Source organism: Syngnathus leptorhynchus, chromosome 22, assembly GCF_054491065.1.
Source record: "Syngnathus leptorhynchus isolate UIUO chromosome 22, UIUO_Slep, whole genome shotgun sequence".
Lineage (NCBI taxonomy): Eukaryota > Metazoa > Chordata > Actinopteri > Syngnathiformes > Syngnathidae > Syngnathus > Syngnathus leptorhynchus.
Genome location: NC_141216.1, coordinates 1,508,499 through 1,522,874, shown reverse-complemented (window position 1 = coordinate 1,522,874; position 14,376 = coordinate 1,508,499). Strand labels below are relative to the sequence as shown.

General features: G+C 42.6%; 2 protein-coding genes and 3 long non-coding RNA genes across 15 annotated transcripts in view; 2 read left to right on the top strand and 3 right to left on the bottom strand.

The window, feature by feature from the left end:
* The first annotated feature begins 3,475 nt into the window (after positions 1-3,475).
* On the top strand, positions 3,476-6,723 carry LOC147039156 (uncharacterized). 3 transcript variants are annotated; one of them, XR_015063403.1, is made up of 4 exons: positions 3,476-3,544; positions 3,790-3,839; positions 5,242-5,508; positions 5,866-6,723. It is a non-coding gene; the product is annotated as an uncharacterized LOC147039156 (long non-coding RNA). The 3 variants fall into 3 exon arrangements; XR_015063402.1 differs by having other exon boundaries at positions 3,518-3,839; positions 5,869-6,723; XR_015063401.1 differs by having other exon boundaries at positions 3,518-3,839.
* On the bottom strand, positions 5,231-7,365 carry LOC147039155 (uncharacterized). 3 transcript variants are annotated; one of them, XR_015063406.1, is made up of 11 exons: positions 7,041-7,365; positions 6,928-6,960; positions 6,787-6,830; positions 6,575-6,627; positions 6,452-6,510; positions 6,335-6,376; positions 6,026-6,269; positions 5,863-5,969; positions 5,716-5,787; positions 5,565-5,642; positions 5,231-5,486 (listed from the first exon to the last, which is right to left on the bottom strand). It is a non-coding gene; the product is annotated as an uncharacterized LOC147039155 (long non-coding RNA). The 3 variants fall into 3 exon arrangements; XR_015063404.1 differs by having other exon boundaries at positions 5,863-6,269; XR_015063405.1 differs by having other exon boundaries at positions 5,863-6,269; positions 7,045-7,365.
* Positions 7,366-7,918: 553 nt separating this feature from the next.
* rfng (RFNG O-fucosylpeptide 3-beta-N-acetylglucosaminyltransferase) lies at positions 7,919-12,008 on the bottom strand. The gene is made up of 9 exons (XM_085904315.1): positions 11,721-12,008; positions 10,704-11,236; positions 10,215-10,263; positions 10,032-10,134; positions 9,801-9,954; positions 9,633-9,718; positions 9,381-9,546; positions 9,218-9,303; positions 7,919-9,153 (listed from the first exon to the last, which is right to left on the bottom strand). Exons 2-9 carry the CDS (start codon positions 11,157-11,159, stop codon positions 9,078-9,080), a joined length of 1,176 nt encoding a protein of 391 aa, XP_085760441.1. The 5' UTR covers positions 11,160-11,236; positions 11,721-12,008; the 3' UTR covers positions 7,919-9,077.
* LOC147039153 (uncharacterized) overlaps positions 10,766-14,376 on the top strand; it is a 7,570-nt gene continuing 3,959 nt past the window's right edge. Inside the window, exon 1 of the long non-coding RNA XR_015063407.1 lies at positions 10,766-11,250. This is a non-coding gene — a long non-coding RNA (uncharacterized LOC147039153). The remainder of the gene's footprint in view (positions 11,251-14,376) is intronic.
* Positions 12,255-14,376, bottom strand: part of LOC147039150 (V-type proton ATPase 116 kDa subunit a 1-like) — a 26,785-nt gene continuing 24,663 nt past the window's right edge. For all 7 annotated transcript variants that reach the window (XM_085904305.1, XM_085904307.1, XM_085904306.1 and 4 more), the window contains 3 exons: positions 14,081-14,198; positions 13,820-13,991; positions 12,255-12,783 (listed from right to left, as the gene is read on the bottom strand). In XM_085904305.1, coding sequence (XP_085760431.1) covers positions 12,690-12,783; positions 13,820-13,991; positions 14,081-14,198 — 384 coding nt within the window. In that variant the 3' untranslated portion in view covers positions 12,255-12,689. The remainder of the gene's footprint in view (positions 12,784-13,819; positions 13,992-14,080; positions 14,199-14,376) is intronic.

The following is a 14,376-nucleotide window of genomic DNA, read 5'->3' as shown; positions in this document are numbered from 1 at the left end:
TAAAACGGTGTGACGAATCTACCCTAATTCATCAGACTTGTCAGTGTGAGAATGAACTATTGGCCTTTAATGAGCAATAAATACAGGTTAGCAGGACAGAGGTTGACCACAGGTCTTCTGTGTGTTTGTGCAGTAGTGCGTGGCTTTTACTGCCCTCATTAGACACAAATCATGATTGTTCCTCATCTCTTCCTATATCAAGCACAATCCAATGTTGAAGTGGCCACTACAAATAGATTTTGATCACTTCTCTTTCTTTTGACTGCTTTTCCAGCTGGATCATTCTCCTCATCTCATCTGTCCATGCCTGTCTCACCTTTTAGCCCGGGGAAGCGCTCGAGCCTCAGTCCTACCTCCCACTGAGATGACAGGGTCAAAAGCGATTCAACCCAGGAAGTGATTTTACGCCCTTCACACACGTGAAGAGCTCTTAAAGCCCACTTACATATGAATACATGACAACATACAGTACTTTCTCGTCAAATGTTTTGAATGAACGAGGCGGTAAGAATAAAAGTCCACAAAATGGAAAGAAATGAGGGCAGAGAGGAGCGATACATAATACGATGGAGAGAAAATGACCTCTGACTGAACTCACAAGTGAACTTCTGCCTCCATGTACTCTAGTTAACCTGAGTCCGTGTCTCTGGCTGTCACACACACACACACACACACACACACACACACACACACACACACACACACACACACACACACACACACACACACACACACACACTTTCGCATAGACATATACTTCCTGGCTTTGCTGCCAGTTGGACTCATATTCTCCCGAATGTTGCATTGAAAATGCGACCGAGTGTGAAAGAGGCAAGCTGGTTCATGGCTTCCAGCCCGGTGAAGGTGTGTGACAAGTTGTTTTGTTTTGTCCAATCCAACTCTGCTTGGTCCCCCCCCCCGGCCGGGGTCATTATTATTTGGCTGCTAAATGCTCCACCATGTTCACCAGCTTGTCGCTAACTTTGTCTGTTTGCCATTTGGTGCTGAGGTAAAGTGAGCAGTGTTTTTACAAGGCTCTATTATGACAACTAAGCCAGCTAATGTGTAGCACAACCAATACAACTGTACATGTTGTACAGATGTTTAACTGTATGTTAAATCATGTTTTGTTTGTGGAATATGAAAAACAGACAAACTCCAAGTGCTTCCGAAAACCGACTGTGACCCGACACCTGGCAGGCGCAGACTACTTTCTCTCAGCAAATGATCAGGTGAGTTGGAGCGAGCGAGGCCGTTTCATGCACCGGCACGTCCCAATAAGCGCAGCACGATCCCAAACGCGCTAAACTAGACAAACAAATGAAATGACATCATTCTACCAAAATGGGGCCCCGTGCACATTTCAGGTGTTGGCTAACTGACACAACATGTGTCAATAGAGTCTGTTCTATTTTTCTTTGCTCTCTCTTTCTCATCATATACAAAAATGAGGGTATTGGATTCATATGTCGAAGTGGGAGGGTCGTCGAAAGGACAGAAACACGCAGGCAGTCTCTCGTCTGCCCTTAACTTAAACCTCCCCCCACCCAAACACACACACACCTCTTCTCCTCTCGTTCCCCTCTGCCCTCAACTTAAACCCTCACCCCAATCTTACCCCAGCCATTTCTTCCCCCTACACATCCAACAGTCGTCGCCCCATTACCTATCACCCAACCGAGCCACAAACACTCATTTACATAAACTGACATCATTTGAAAATGATCTTCAAAATAGGTCAATTCAGTAAGAAATGTTCCTCTGCGCCAAAGGTTATGCAGGGTCAGTTGGTCAGTGAGAAGCACCTGTGGTTGACTTTTACAAGGTGCAAACACATCAACCAAATGGAAGATTGCAGCATGCACGTTGTCCAACAAACGCATATACACACATATATAGCGCCAGCTGCCTTGTGCGACTTCATGATGGTGACCGCACGGCAGGGAGCTGTGACCTCCACACACTGCAATCGGATAGAGGAGGCTGAGCAGGAGCAGGAGCAGGAGCAGGAGCAGGAGCAGGAGGCCTCGCCTCGGCATGTGTCTGATGTTATTCCGGGCTTCACTTTCCGTTTAACTCACAACAGAGGGTGGGTCACGTGTTATATTTTTTTAATTTAAACAATTTAATTGAAAAAGACTTATAAATATAAAAGACTTATCTGATATGATATGATATTATAACAAGTGTGTGTGGTCTGTGCCATTGTGCAGGTACATGTGTATTGTCATTGGTCTGTCACTGTAGGCTTTGGGCTCAGACAGGGAGGAGCAGCAGGAAGCTGCCCGCTGTCGACACACACGATTTATGACACCTTGTCGTTCTTTGAAGAAATGCTCCTGTTTGTACACACTGACTGCTCAAGCCACTCCAACACACTCACTGGGAATAGCAATGACTGGCATCAGTCACTGTCAAATTTCCACTGAACACACACCGTACGTTCATTTCGATATCAACACATAGTGACATTCAGTATTATGTATGTGTGCAATGTACACATCAAAAAGAAATGTTCATTTTGGAAGTTAGGTTTAACTACTCTGTTTGTAGTGGGGTTTACATTACAAGTGACCTAAAGCTGAACCCTGAAGACACATCCAGTCCTTGTTTTTCGGATGTGCGCGCTCACACACGCACACATGCACCAAGTTAATGGATTATTGTGTTAAAAACCCATTAACACAGTTCACATGTAAAAAGGACGTTTCAGAAAACAGGATAAAATAGCACACAGGCGAGAGAATAAATCAATAAAATAGAAAATAATAAGGGAGTTTGAGCGGAATAAAGAAATGGAGCGAAGGAAGAATAAGAAAGAAGAGCTCGAGAATGACCTCTGCCTGAACTCAGTGGTGAACTACTGCCTCCATGTACTCCAGTTAACCTATCACACACACTAACACGCACGCACGCGCACACACACACACAATCTCAAACACACACACACACACACACACACACACACACACACACACACACACACACACACACACACACACACACACACACACACACACACACACACACACACACACACACACACAGAGTTTAGACTTATATAATGGGGAGCAGGTTTAATATGTGTTTCCAGTTAAGCTTTGGAAGAATGAATGGGCGCTGATCATGTCAGCAGTGACTCCTGTCCCTCGCTTCCTCACCCACTCTCACACAACATATACAATAGCACAAATAGATTATTTGTATCTTATGTTTATTTTAAATTGCAAATTGAGAACTTCATATTCCTGAGGTGATTTTACTTTGACTCATAAATTGAGAACACTCGGTGTAGACTTTTTTAGGGTTCAAAAATAGGACATGTCCAGGAAAAAGAGGACGTCTGGTCACCCTATTTGAGTGTCTCTTATGCGTATTTACTTCATGATCCGAACTAGCGTTGTATGCATGATGTGGGAGTGTCTTTTGTGCAGGTTTCCAAAGACGCGCTTTTTGGTGACTTGAATTGAGCTTTCTCGGCTACCGTACACTTCCGCTTCAGCAAGCAGCTAGCTCTTCAGGTTGTTGTCATTTGGGCTTTCGCGTGAGTCATGTCTACTTTTTACAAGCGCTCCATTTGCTGTATATATGTACACGCATACGTGTAAACAATGACACGAAAGGAGAATATATTAGTCGTTACGTCAGTGGAAACTCGCTAGCTCTCGTGAAACAAGAGGTGGAGCGTTAGCTAGCACAGCCACAAGTAGCACTTACTCGGCTGTCAATCAACCGATAATCAAGGAAAGCGTTTGACATGAACGTTGTTTTTCCATGTCCAACTTGAAGACTGGAGGCTCCACGTCGACTGCTGGTCGTCTATCTGCATACCTCGAAAGGTAGGGACCTCCCCATTTTCCATGTGGCATTATGCCTCTGGTGACCAGCAAGGTGGACCTTAACGTTTGCCTCCTAATCTTAAATGTGTCATATATGACTTCAAAAAGTATAGTTTTGATCATAGTTGGCACACATGAAAAGTGAAAGTGTACCACTTTGTTCTTCTAAAATTATGACTTGAATCTAAAACAAAAAGAAAGAAGCAATTTGTATTGGTTAGTTAGTTGGTAGTGTTATGTGCTTGAGGAGCTGACGTCATCTTGTCATGGCACACCAGGGAGAAGGTGAGCACATGCAAGCAGCTGACATCTCTCACAAGACCTAAGTGCCAGGTACTGCACAATATCATCATCACACCCGTCTGGATGTGTTTTTTCATGACATTGATGCAAACCAAGTTAGTCAGAAACATATATTTAACTGACTTGGTTTGCGTCAGTGTCATGGAAAAACTTGTCCAAAAGTGTGTAGTGGTGGTGGTACTGTGCAGTACCTGGCTGCCACTTCGGTTTTGTCCCAGATGTTTGCATTGTTTGCATGTGCTCACTTTCCTTCCCTCTAGTGCCTGCCACGAGAAGTAAGTGACATCATACCATAGTGCTTTTCTATTCAATAAATTGTTCAAGTGGAATGCGAGTCTTTGTGATTTATGAGCAAATTTGCTCCTTTGAAGTCTTTCATGCTTGCTGGTCACTGCATTGGCTGCAAAGTACTGTTTGAAAACCTAAGTGTCCACTACTATGTTTTCAGCCTTGAGGTGAGTGTCACTGCAACAGACACAAGTCTTTGCTGCTTCTCTCTGTGTCCACATGAGTGATGCAATTGCAGTCCAAGTGATGCAATTGCAGTCACTTTGAGTCATGTGGACAGAGAGAAGCAGTCAAAGACTTGGCTGTGTTCAGTGGCTGAAGGCAAACACTCACCTCAAAGCTGAAAAGAGGCTTCCAAAACCTAAGTGCCACTTTACCCGCCCCCAAACCCTGCCCAAATTCAGCCTGCCCAAATTTGCATAGCCACGCCCACTTTCTGACAGCCAATCAGGATGCAGTAAATTGCGCATCTGACCAATCAGATTGATTTATTTTGAACAAAACACGCCCACTAGAAATCTAACCAATTGCAAATCACCTCATTTGCATATTCACGGCCAATCAGCCTTTCCTTCTCATTGCTCCGCCCATTTCTAGAGCCCTCAGCCAATCATGAAGCAGTATTCCAATCCTGATCCCGCCCCATGTCCCAAAATTTTCCCAGAAAAAAAATCCCCCCAAAAAAATTTGGGGTGGGGGGGAAAAAAAATAGAAATAATTTTGTTGGAAAGAAAAAATATTTTTAGTTTTGTGATGTTTGAAAATGAAGAGTTGAAAGTTTATTTGTAATAAAGCTTTATTTCTTTTGCAGAGTAAACGTTCAATCACAACAAAGTAACAAGTTGGATGGCAGTCTGCTTGTTGCAGAGAGGCAAAGTGGTCGGCCAGCGGGACAAGTAGCGAAGCGGTCGGCCAGCGGGACGAGTGGCAAAGCGGTCGGCCAGCGGGACGAGTGGCAAAGCGGTCAGGCAGCGGGACGAGTGGCGAAGCGGTCTGGCAGCGGGACAAGTGGCGAAGTGGTTAGCCAGAGGGACGGGTATTACACCATGCCTGGACCTAAGACAAAAAAAAGAGCTTGGTAAGTAATGGGTTAAGTCATATTTGGTGCAGAAAATGTTTTGGCATGTAACATACCAGTGCAGAAGCAGATTTGTTCATGGCACCAGGTATTGTGAGCTGCATGACCAGTAAGCGAATTTTCTTCCTTGCTGCCTGTCAGAAAATAGAGGCACATAATTATTGGAATAAAAAGATTGTGCTATGAAGAGCGTTTAAACTGCCTTACATCTCAAGTTGCAACAAGACCAAAGTGTTGCTGGTCTAGGGCTTTGCTCTGGTCCCCAGCTCCCACACCACACTTAACATACACAAAAAAAAAAAGTAATTTAATTTCTTAATGTTAATAAAGTGAGATTTATTTTCCTTCTCTTACCAGCAGAGAGCTCTTCAGGCAGCACAGACCCAGGAGAACAAACTCAGAGGCTGAAGACAAATTGTGGCAGGCTTTGCACTTCCTGGACCAGGATTTGCCACTTCTGCCTGGAAAGAAAAAAGATCATTGACACAACGACTCCATTTAAGTACACTGCTTTTACTTTTAACTGTAGACTTGAAGTAGCTGGTCACTGGTGCACAGGCAGAGTTTGTGAAATGTTGTCAAGACTCTCCAGGGTAGACACTTGCACACAACACAAACGAGAGACCATCATGCTGCATTTGTTTGAGCGTCAACTCTGGAAATGGAGGCAGCCTTGAGGAACCTCGGCATGGTTTTGGAGGGCTGGTTCCTTTGGCCAGCAGGTGGCAGATTTTTCAACTGCATCCTTACTGGCACGTGATCTGCAGGAAGAGGGAGGCAATGTAGTAAGTTGTCAGACAAGTTGATAATGGCACAGGTCCAAAACCTTGTAGATTCATGATGCAGAAACCAGGTCCTTTAGCACCACCTGGTGGACAAAAGGAGGAAGAACAAGTTAAAATGTTTGACACGTGTCAAACATTTGGACTCGTGCGTGCTTCACCAGTGAGGAATGGAGGGCAGCGCTGGACGGACAGACGTCTCCAACCACAGGTTGCTGCTCTGAAAGACACGGTAACGTTACAACCATTCTGATTTTACATTTTCAGCAAATTAGTAGACCTACCTGTTAGTGTCTCATGAAGCCATGCGAGGACAGCAAGGTGGCCATCTTGGACACTGCAGACAAGGAAAAGAACAAATGTTTGCTTTAGTTAATTTGATAGGATACCTTGCTAATAAAAACATTTTTGCTACTTTAATCTGCTCTCTCTGTTCCAGATGCAGGCCTGTATAAGTAAATAAGAATTAGAGCAGTCGATTGACTTGAAAACTCACAGGAAGTCAGTCGGCCATGTCGGGCTCGTTTTGAAGATTCGCACCTGCAGACAGAAAGCAGAAAATTAACACGAATGCATCGAAATGTTTGAGTCATTCATTCTCAGGTGGATTTATGCAAACGCTGCTTTGTCGACTTACCTTCGGCCAAACGGCGCTGTCGTCCAGACGTTGCTAAATGTTTGTGCAAAAATCGTGTTAGTCGTCTTTTCACACGGTGCGTGCTTGAGTTTTGAAAATGGAGATGTACTTACCCACCGTTAAATGCGCCAAATGAATTTGTTTGGGTGGTCGTCGAAGACGCTAACTGCTAACGCTAGCTTCTGCAAACTTTTTGGCTTGCATGCGTGCAAGATGGAAGCATGCACGCCCAAAGCAAGTTAAAAACCTCTTTGCCATTTTGGCAGCGAAACTCGAGCTTTTTTTTTTGAAAGTGTACTTTAAAATGTCAACTTGCTTGCAAAAAAGACTAATCTACCAGTGTTTGACAGATCATTCAATGATGCTTTTACCTTACGCGCGGGAGAACCGAGTAATGATGCAAACTTTAGCTTTAAGTCTGCTTCGTGTGGGGCTCGAACCATGATCGGCCGAACACCGCTGTACATTTATTTCGTTTGAAATATCATCATATAAGCAGAATTAAATAAAACCGTACGTCGTACGATATTAAACATACGTACAGGCTTTTGACTCGATAGTTTAAGTGGTTCATGTAATGACGCCAGGCTACCGCAAGACGGCAGTGTCCCCATTCACTTGTATGTAACCCAGCGTAAAATGAACATGCCCGTTTCCTTTTCGTCATTGCTCTTTCTTTGATGTAAATATTCAAATTGATATTTTAAACTAAACAAATGTACAATAAACTACTCATATGTTTAAGTTCTAATAACCATATTGTAACTGACATTTACATGAAAGAAAGAGCAATGATGAAAAAAAAAAGGAAATGGACATGTTCATTTTACGCTGGGTTACATACAAGTGAATGGGGGGCACTGCCCTCTTGCGGTATCATGGCGTCATTACATGAACCGCTTCATAAACTATCACAAAAGCCTGGGAAAAAGAGGACGTCTTTTTCGTTATCAAGCTATTATTGCAATAATGAAGAAAACAACCCACAATGTAAATTTTGCATTTATTTGGTAATAAAGATAAACTGTCAGTAACTGTTGGTAATAAAGTCAAACTGTCAAAATGAAGAGCATCCAACTTTATGAAAATGCTGTTAACATTGTTCAATCAAATGTCTGAATGTTATATAAAAAAAAAAAAAAAAAGGAATAGCCAATGTTTAGAAACTCCATTTAACGGCATTACGTACATACATTGGTACATATTTGGACGCTTTTTCCATGACTACGTAGTTCACATTTAATGATCACATGTAAAACCACTTTAGGAAAAAAAGGCATCTCACAAAACATGCAGTCAAAATAGTGCAATAAAAATACACAAATACCTAAGGTACAACGGAATCATGATATTACAAAGATATGTAACAATATTAAAAACACCATCATACAAAACCTTGCAAGTTTTGCTGCCATTAGTCATAAGACTAAATACTCCTAAATTCACATGCAATGTACCTCATCATCTCATTCTTGGGTCATCACCCAGCATTCCCATATCTTTTTTGAAAAAAAAAAAAACTGTGAATATGGGCATTTATATAAAGTTTAAATAACAGAAATAAAAAATTTAGTGTACCAAGAGGAACCGGACTGTCCTGCTTGGTGGAAATAAGTCTGTAGAAAAATGTATTTGACTTTTAACACTCCAAGCGCAGCATTGAGGCAAACAACAGTAAATAAACCAATAAATCAAAATATCAGTTCATTTCTGTAACTGGAGTGAACCACCTGAACGTCCCGTCCCCCCTCCATCTTGCAAACTCCCTTTTTTTTTTTTTATAATCCTCCCCATATGAAAAAACAACAAGATTTTTTTTTTTAGTTTTGGGACTATTCAATTGCAAGATGATTGATTGTTTACATTTCGTTTATTTTCTGAATTCTATGACTGCAATCCCAAACATGTTTTTCCTTTTTTTTTGTGTGTGTGTTTTAAGTCCTCTTCACAGAAAAAGAAATATGTCATTTCTTCAATGCTATGCACTAATCATAGTTTGTGTTTCTTCATTGTTTTCACTAAAAACTCAGCAGAAAATGTCTACAATTTGACATTGGATTCTGAGAGAAGCTCCAAAAGCACTACTGTGTTTTGCAATCATTTCAAATACTCATGAGGTAGGCTTGAATTAAAGCATCAGTTGTGATGAGTCACTTTCCGTTGGGAGCTTTAGCTTTTGGACACCAGTCAGTATCTGGATATAGTAGGCAGTGGACTGTCTTAAATCTGTGGAATTGCAATTGTTATTGAGCAACAAAGTTTGGGGAAAATTCTGGTGATTTTGCTCTACCTCGTCGGATCTTCAACCGGTGAAAAGCCTCCGAGGATGCTGACCACGTTCCGTCGATTCTCATAGCCTCCGTAGCTAAGCGTCACCTATTAGAAGGAGAAAATAGTGATCGTGCTAATAGTGGGGGGGCTTTTTAGAATCACATGACATTTTCCACACAAACCTGCTCCAACACAGTGTCAGTAGGAAGCTTCTGAAGATTCTCCAGGTGGGAGTGGAAAAGCTGCGTGTGTATCAACGCCACCTCCAGCAGAGCCTCGATGATGTAGCCGATGGTGCAATCATCCGGGAGGCGGATCTTCTCCGCCGTGCTGATGAAATTTCCCAAACTGACGTGAAGACAACAAGAGAGAGTTTCACATTTTAAATGTATGCTTGCACTCATTGCTTCCATTTTCTTGAAGGTGGGACCTACCTGGCCCACGGACTCATTTTCAGCGCCAGGCCTCGGCTGATACAGAAACCCGCACCGCCTGTTGCAAACCAGAATTTGACTGACACCTGAAAGGAACATAGTCAAATCTGAAGATGAGCCCGACTGTCGGAGAACACCATCATCCAGTCAACGAGTGGATTTACGGACCATTCCGTTGCTCTTGACCCTCTCTGCGGCTTCTATGGGATGATCGAGACTGGGTCGACCCAGGTAAACATCCTGACTGTGGTGGTAGGAAGACAGCAGTTGCAACAGGCTGGGTAGGATCACATAGTTATCGTCGTCCACGTGACAGAACCACCTGCGGGCGACACCAAATAGGACTCGGCAAAGAGTTCCAGTCACGCTTTCCGCTTGGACTTTTGGGAACCTGCTCACTTCTTCTGAGACTCGATGAACTTGTCATACTCGACGGACATCTTGCAGCAGAGAGCCTGTCGAGTGTGAGCTGCTGAACAGTTGGTGTTTATAATATTTGCACCTAGAGAGAAAAAAGAAAAATGATCAATAACTGAAAGGTTGTTTTTTTTTTTTTTTTTTTAAACCTCTTTTACGTCGTACCTGTTCTCATCTTAAGCTCTTTGTCCTCACCATCTGAAAATAAGTAGGTCTGGAAAAGAAAGACGCATTGTTACAAACTGTCAACACACACACACACACACACACACACACACACACACACACACACACACACACACTTGTCATACAATGGGCCTATTGATGAGTCGTGATTGAGAGAAGCATTCAAAACTTGCAAATAATGACATTTTGCTCAATAAATATAAATGAAGTGTATGGCTTGGGTGGAACTCACACTGGAGGTCTTTTACAAGACGTCTGACCAGTAAAAGCTCAACTGTTTATATTGGGAGCACACGTGGAAGTGTCCGGAAGAGCTTTTTCCAATTAACAGCATCTACTCAAGGGATGGCAGCCTTGATGGCAAATTCAAATCACTAAAACAAAACTAATTGAGTGACTTTTGTACCATCTAGTCTTCAAACAAACTTGTTCTAAAAAGGGCTTTATTTGGAACTAACTTCATCTCACCTGTTCCTTAGCCCGTGATATCCAGGTCTGAATCAGCAGCTCCAGTCTGGACTTGTGGTATTTCCTGGTGGTTTTAACTGCAATAAAAACGTCCTTTAATTCCAACAGGTCTCGTGGTCCAGGGCCAGGAAAAATGTGGCCTTGTCCTTCATGGATAGAGAGCTCTTTTTCACTTTCTTTGTAACGATCAAAAGGTTCCGTCTGGTTGAGCCCTGGTGAGCTTCTATTCAAAGCGCCGGGCCTTTGTGTGTCTCCAGCAGAACGGGAGAGTGCGGGAAGCCCTGGATTGTGCTGGGAAGTGGAAGATGAGGTCTTGCTTTGAGGTCTGGGCTGCGGCAGGTCTACCTGGTGGCGGGCCGTCGGTTGGAAGGCCGGGATGAGCAACAAGAGGAGGGCGCCCAGCACGAGGGAAAGCAGGAAGCCCACTTTACTGACGCCCAACGACGCTATGTGCATTCTGGCAGGCCCGCCGAGACGGGCTGAAGCCGCTCTCCACGCTGCCTCGTCCCATTCTCACTCCATCACGACGAATTCTGCCCAAGTCGAGGTAGGCAATATGAGAAGAAAATAAAAAAGACGTAACGTTCACATCTTTGCACGTTAAACATTTTTGTGGAGGCTTTAATATGATGCATTCAATTGCCATTGGTGAGAAATTCTGGAATGAGTCAAATTACAGGGTAAAGAAATATACTTTGATATGTACTGGAGAGGATACTATTTTCACATGTTATTTTTCCAACCACAATATGTTTCCTATTCTAATTATTTACAAGTCTCAATCATTGACAGAATCGTCAATTGTTCTTCAAATATTGAACCACGACAGCACTTCCGTTTCAGAATAGTACAAGTCAACTTTAGCTCACTCTTAATTGTCACTTTTCGAATGTTTGCTTCTAATCATAAAGCTCTACTCAACCAATGGAACGTTAGCTCAAAGTCACAAGTATTGGAGACCAAAGCGAGTAAGAAACATATTGTCACCCCAAGTCGTTGTTCTTCACAGAAACTTACCGAGAAATATCGGAGAATCCATCCAAAATACACAATCAATGAGATCAAGTGGAACTTTAACTCAATTAGCCTAGTTAGCTTACTACAAAACAATCCACGAAGTTAGAAGTTTTAGACAGAAAATTTTTCCCAACCGATCGACTCAGCACCTTTCGTATAATATCCTACAATCGTCTAAAATGTTAAATAGTGTACTTAATGATCTGTGCAGATTCAATCGTATGTTTCGAATCCAATCTCGCAAACAAACTTGCCTAGCAGGTCAAGTGAAGCAATAATCCAATCAAGTTTCCGCCATAAAAAGGTACCATTTCCGGTAAACCTTCAAAATATATTTGGAAGAAAATAAAAGGGTCATTTTAAATAAACCGCTCGAAATTTAGGATTGATTCAAAATAATATTTGCCACAATATTTTCATTGGTAAATTGACAACATTGGATTTAAGCTAGCAGCATGTTTCGAGTTGTTAAATGATGCAAACAAAAAAATGAGGCTCTGACATGTTTCCCACGCTGTAGAAGACAAGAAAGAAGAGAATCCATACCCCAAAACTTTATTCATCACACCACACACATAACGTAGCAACAATAATTCTATTTTTGATTTGTGGAGCATGTCCTGCATTTACACACATCATCAAGAGATTAACTCCAGTTTAAAATCCGAAATGATGGTGACAGTAATCCCTCACAACGGATAGATAGATAGACCTGTTCATTTCATTGACATTTTTCTTTCTCTGTCTAAAAGTGTAGCTCATTGTCCATGAAATATTTGTGTTCACACCAAACAGCTGATCATTTAAAGACATGCAAGAGACAGCAGGTAACACAATCTTACCAGAGGATTGACTAGTTTGTCTTTTCATAATCACCAAATACACCACACAGAAGAAAGATTTTTGGATTGCCACTAGAGGGAAACAGAGATTTGCACCAGGGTTCATGCACGCACACTTCCCTGAGGATTATTCGTCAAATCTTCCATCCAGGATGCTTTCAAATGAAAAGGGGACAAACTTGTAGCCCTGGCCGGAATAAAATTTATTCTGGAACTCCACCCTGAAAAGAAAGAATGGAGTGGAATAAGGATGTGCTATAGGTCGGTATTTATAGGATGGTCCTCAGCGCCACAAAGTTCCAAGAACAATTTGATCTTTCATACAAACGTCTCCCTCACGTCAACATCTGTAGCAACTTATCCTTTTTTTGTATTTATTTATTGATGTATCCATTTCTTTATCAGTTTATCTATTTGTCAGTTCCCTCTGGATTGAGGGGAGCTGCCCAGGAATGTCTCCGAGCCCTGGCAAATATTTGGTCTACCAGTGGCGTGAGAGGGTAACACTTCAAATGTGGAAAGAAAGGAGAGATCCTCTCATCTGCCTCCACATGTGTGGAAATGGAAAAACTCTTGTGCATTACACACAGCACTTTGGCCTTGTAGTCATCAGCACGTGCGTGTGAAGAATCAGAGGGCTGATGTTGACTGCTGCTAAACTATTTCCATTCGCTCATATCCGTGAAAAATACTCCAGGCCTCTTTTTAACCTTAGCGGATACCTGTTGAGCTGACACACTTCTGCTTTATGAACATTCTGCCCCCAAGGAGTGACATCATGAATGTTTTGGCCAAGCAAGCCTTTGGAAACCTGTGGAGCTGATAACCCTTTCATTTATCAAGCCAGATTATGCTTCTTTAACATGGTATGAAGAGTCAATGAATTCCAGATTCTATGAGTGAGACACTACCCAGGTAGCGACTGAGCAGATCTTTTCTTGGCATTTCCTGTATCCACTGGATTATTGTTATTATTTATAAATCATTCCAGCATGTACTTCTCTAATGGGCTAGTGTTTGACTTGTGTGTACTCAAAGCTGCGGGTGCAAGGAGGAGACGGATCTGGAAGTTAGTTATTTCAAGTCCCTTGAGCGCTTTGGATTCGGAATGTTTCATGTTCCGTTCATTCTTCACGTACTTGTCAAGATGCGAGATACGTACTTGGTTCAAAAGGTGAAAAATGACAGCGAATGTTTTTTGTCAAGAAATGTTATCATGAACAAATACGGCCGGGCACTCTTGCGTTTGTTTCTCACCAGTGAAGACGTAGGGCGTGTAAAAAGGCAGACAGCCCCTCCATGATGAGCAGGATAGCAACCGTGAGGGTGGCGAACGCCGCGAAGATGATGGTGAGGCCGAAGAAACCGCCACCGCTCCGGGAGGACAAACCCAAGTGCATTACCATGGACCACAGCACCTCTGATAGCTCTGAACAAATGAATGAATGAATGAATGTCAGTGATAAGAACCAAACTGGATAACATTTGGGACGTGTGTGTGTGTGTGTTTTTACTCACGCGCGTGAGCCAAGCTCAGGGCCCAAAGACGCAGATAAGAGGCCGTGTTGGAGATGCATCCCAGACAGTATTCGATGGTGTGGATGGCCTGATGTACGGCCACGTCCCCAAAGTCAAACTGGGGGAGGAGGAAAAGTTTTTACCTTTTGCTCAAAATGTCAATTGTAGTGCAAGCAACTGAAAGAAAACCAAAGGAACTGCTTTTGGCCTACAGGATCATACAAGTGAACATGTTTGTGTATTGTCGCTCCATTCACACCATCCTGGAACAAGACAAGCCTTTCCTGTATCAAGTG

Excerpts from the sequence above, each read along its gene's own strand:
- rfng (XM_085904315.1), bottom strand. The coding sequence starts at position 11,159 with ATGCACATAGCGTCGTTGGGCGTCAGTAAAGTGGGCTTCCTGCTTTCC. Across the intron at positions 9,955-10,031 it reads TTCATCGAGTCTCAGAAGAA|GTGGTTCTGTCACGTGGACG; the intron begins GTGAGCAGGTTC and ends TGTCGCCCGCAG. Across the intron at positions 9,719-9,800 it reads GGGTCAAGAGCAACGGAATG|GTGTCAGTCAAATTCTGGTT; the intron begins GTCCGTAAATCC and ends TGTTCCTTTCAG.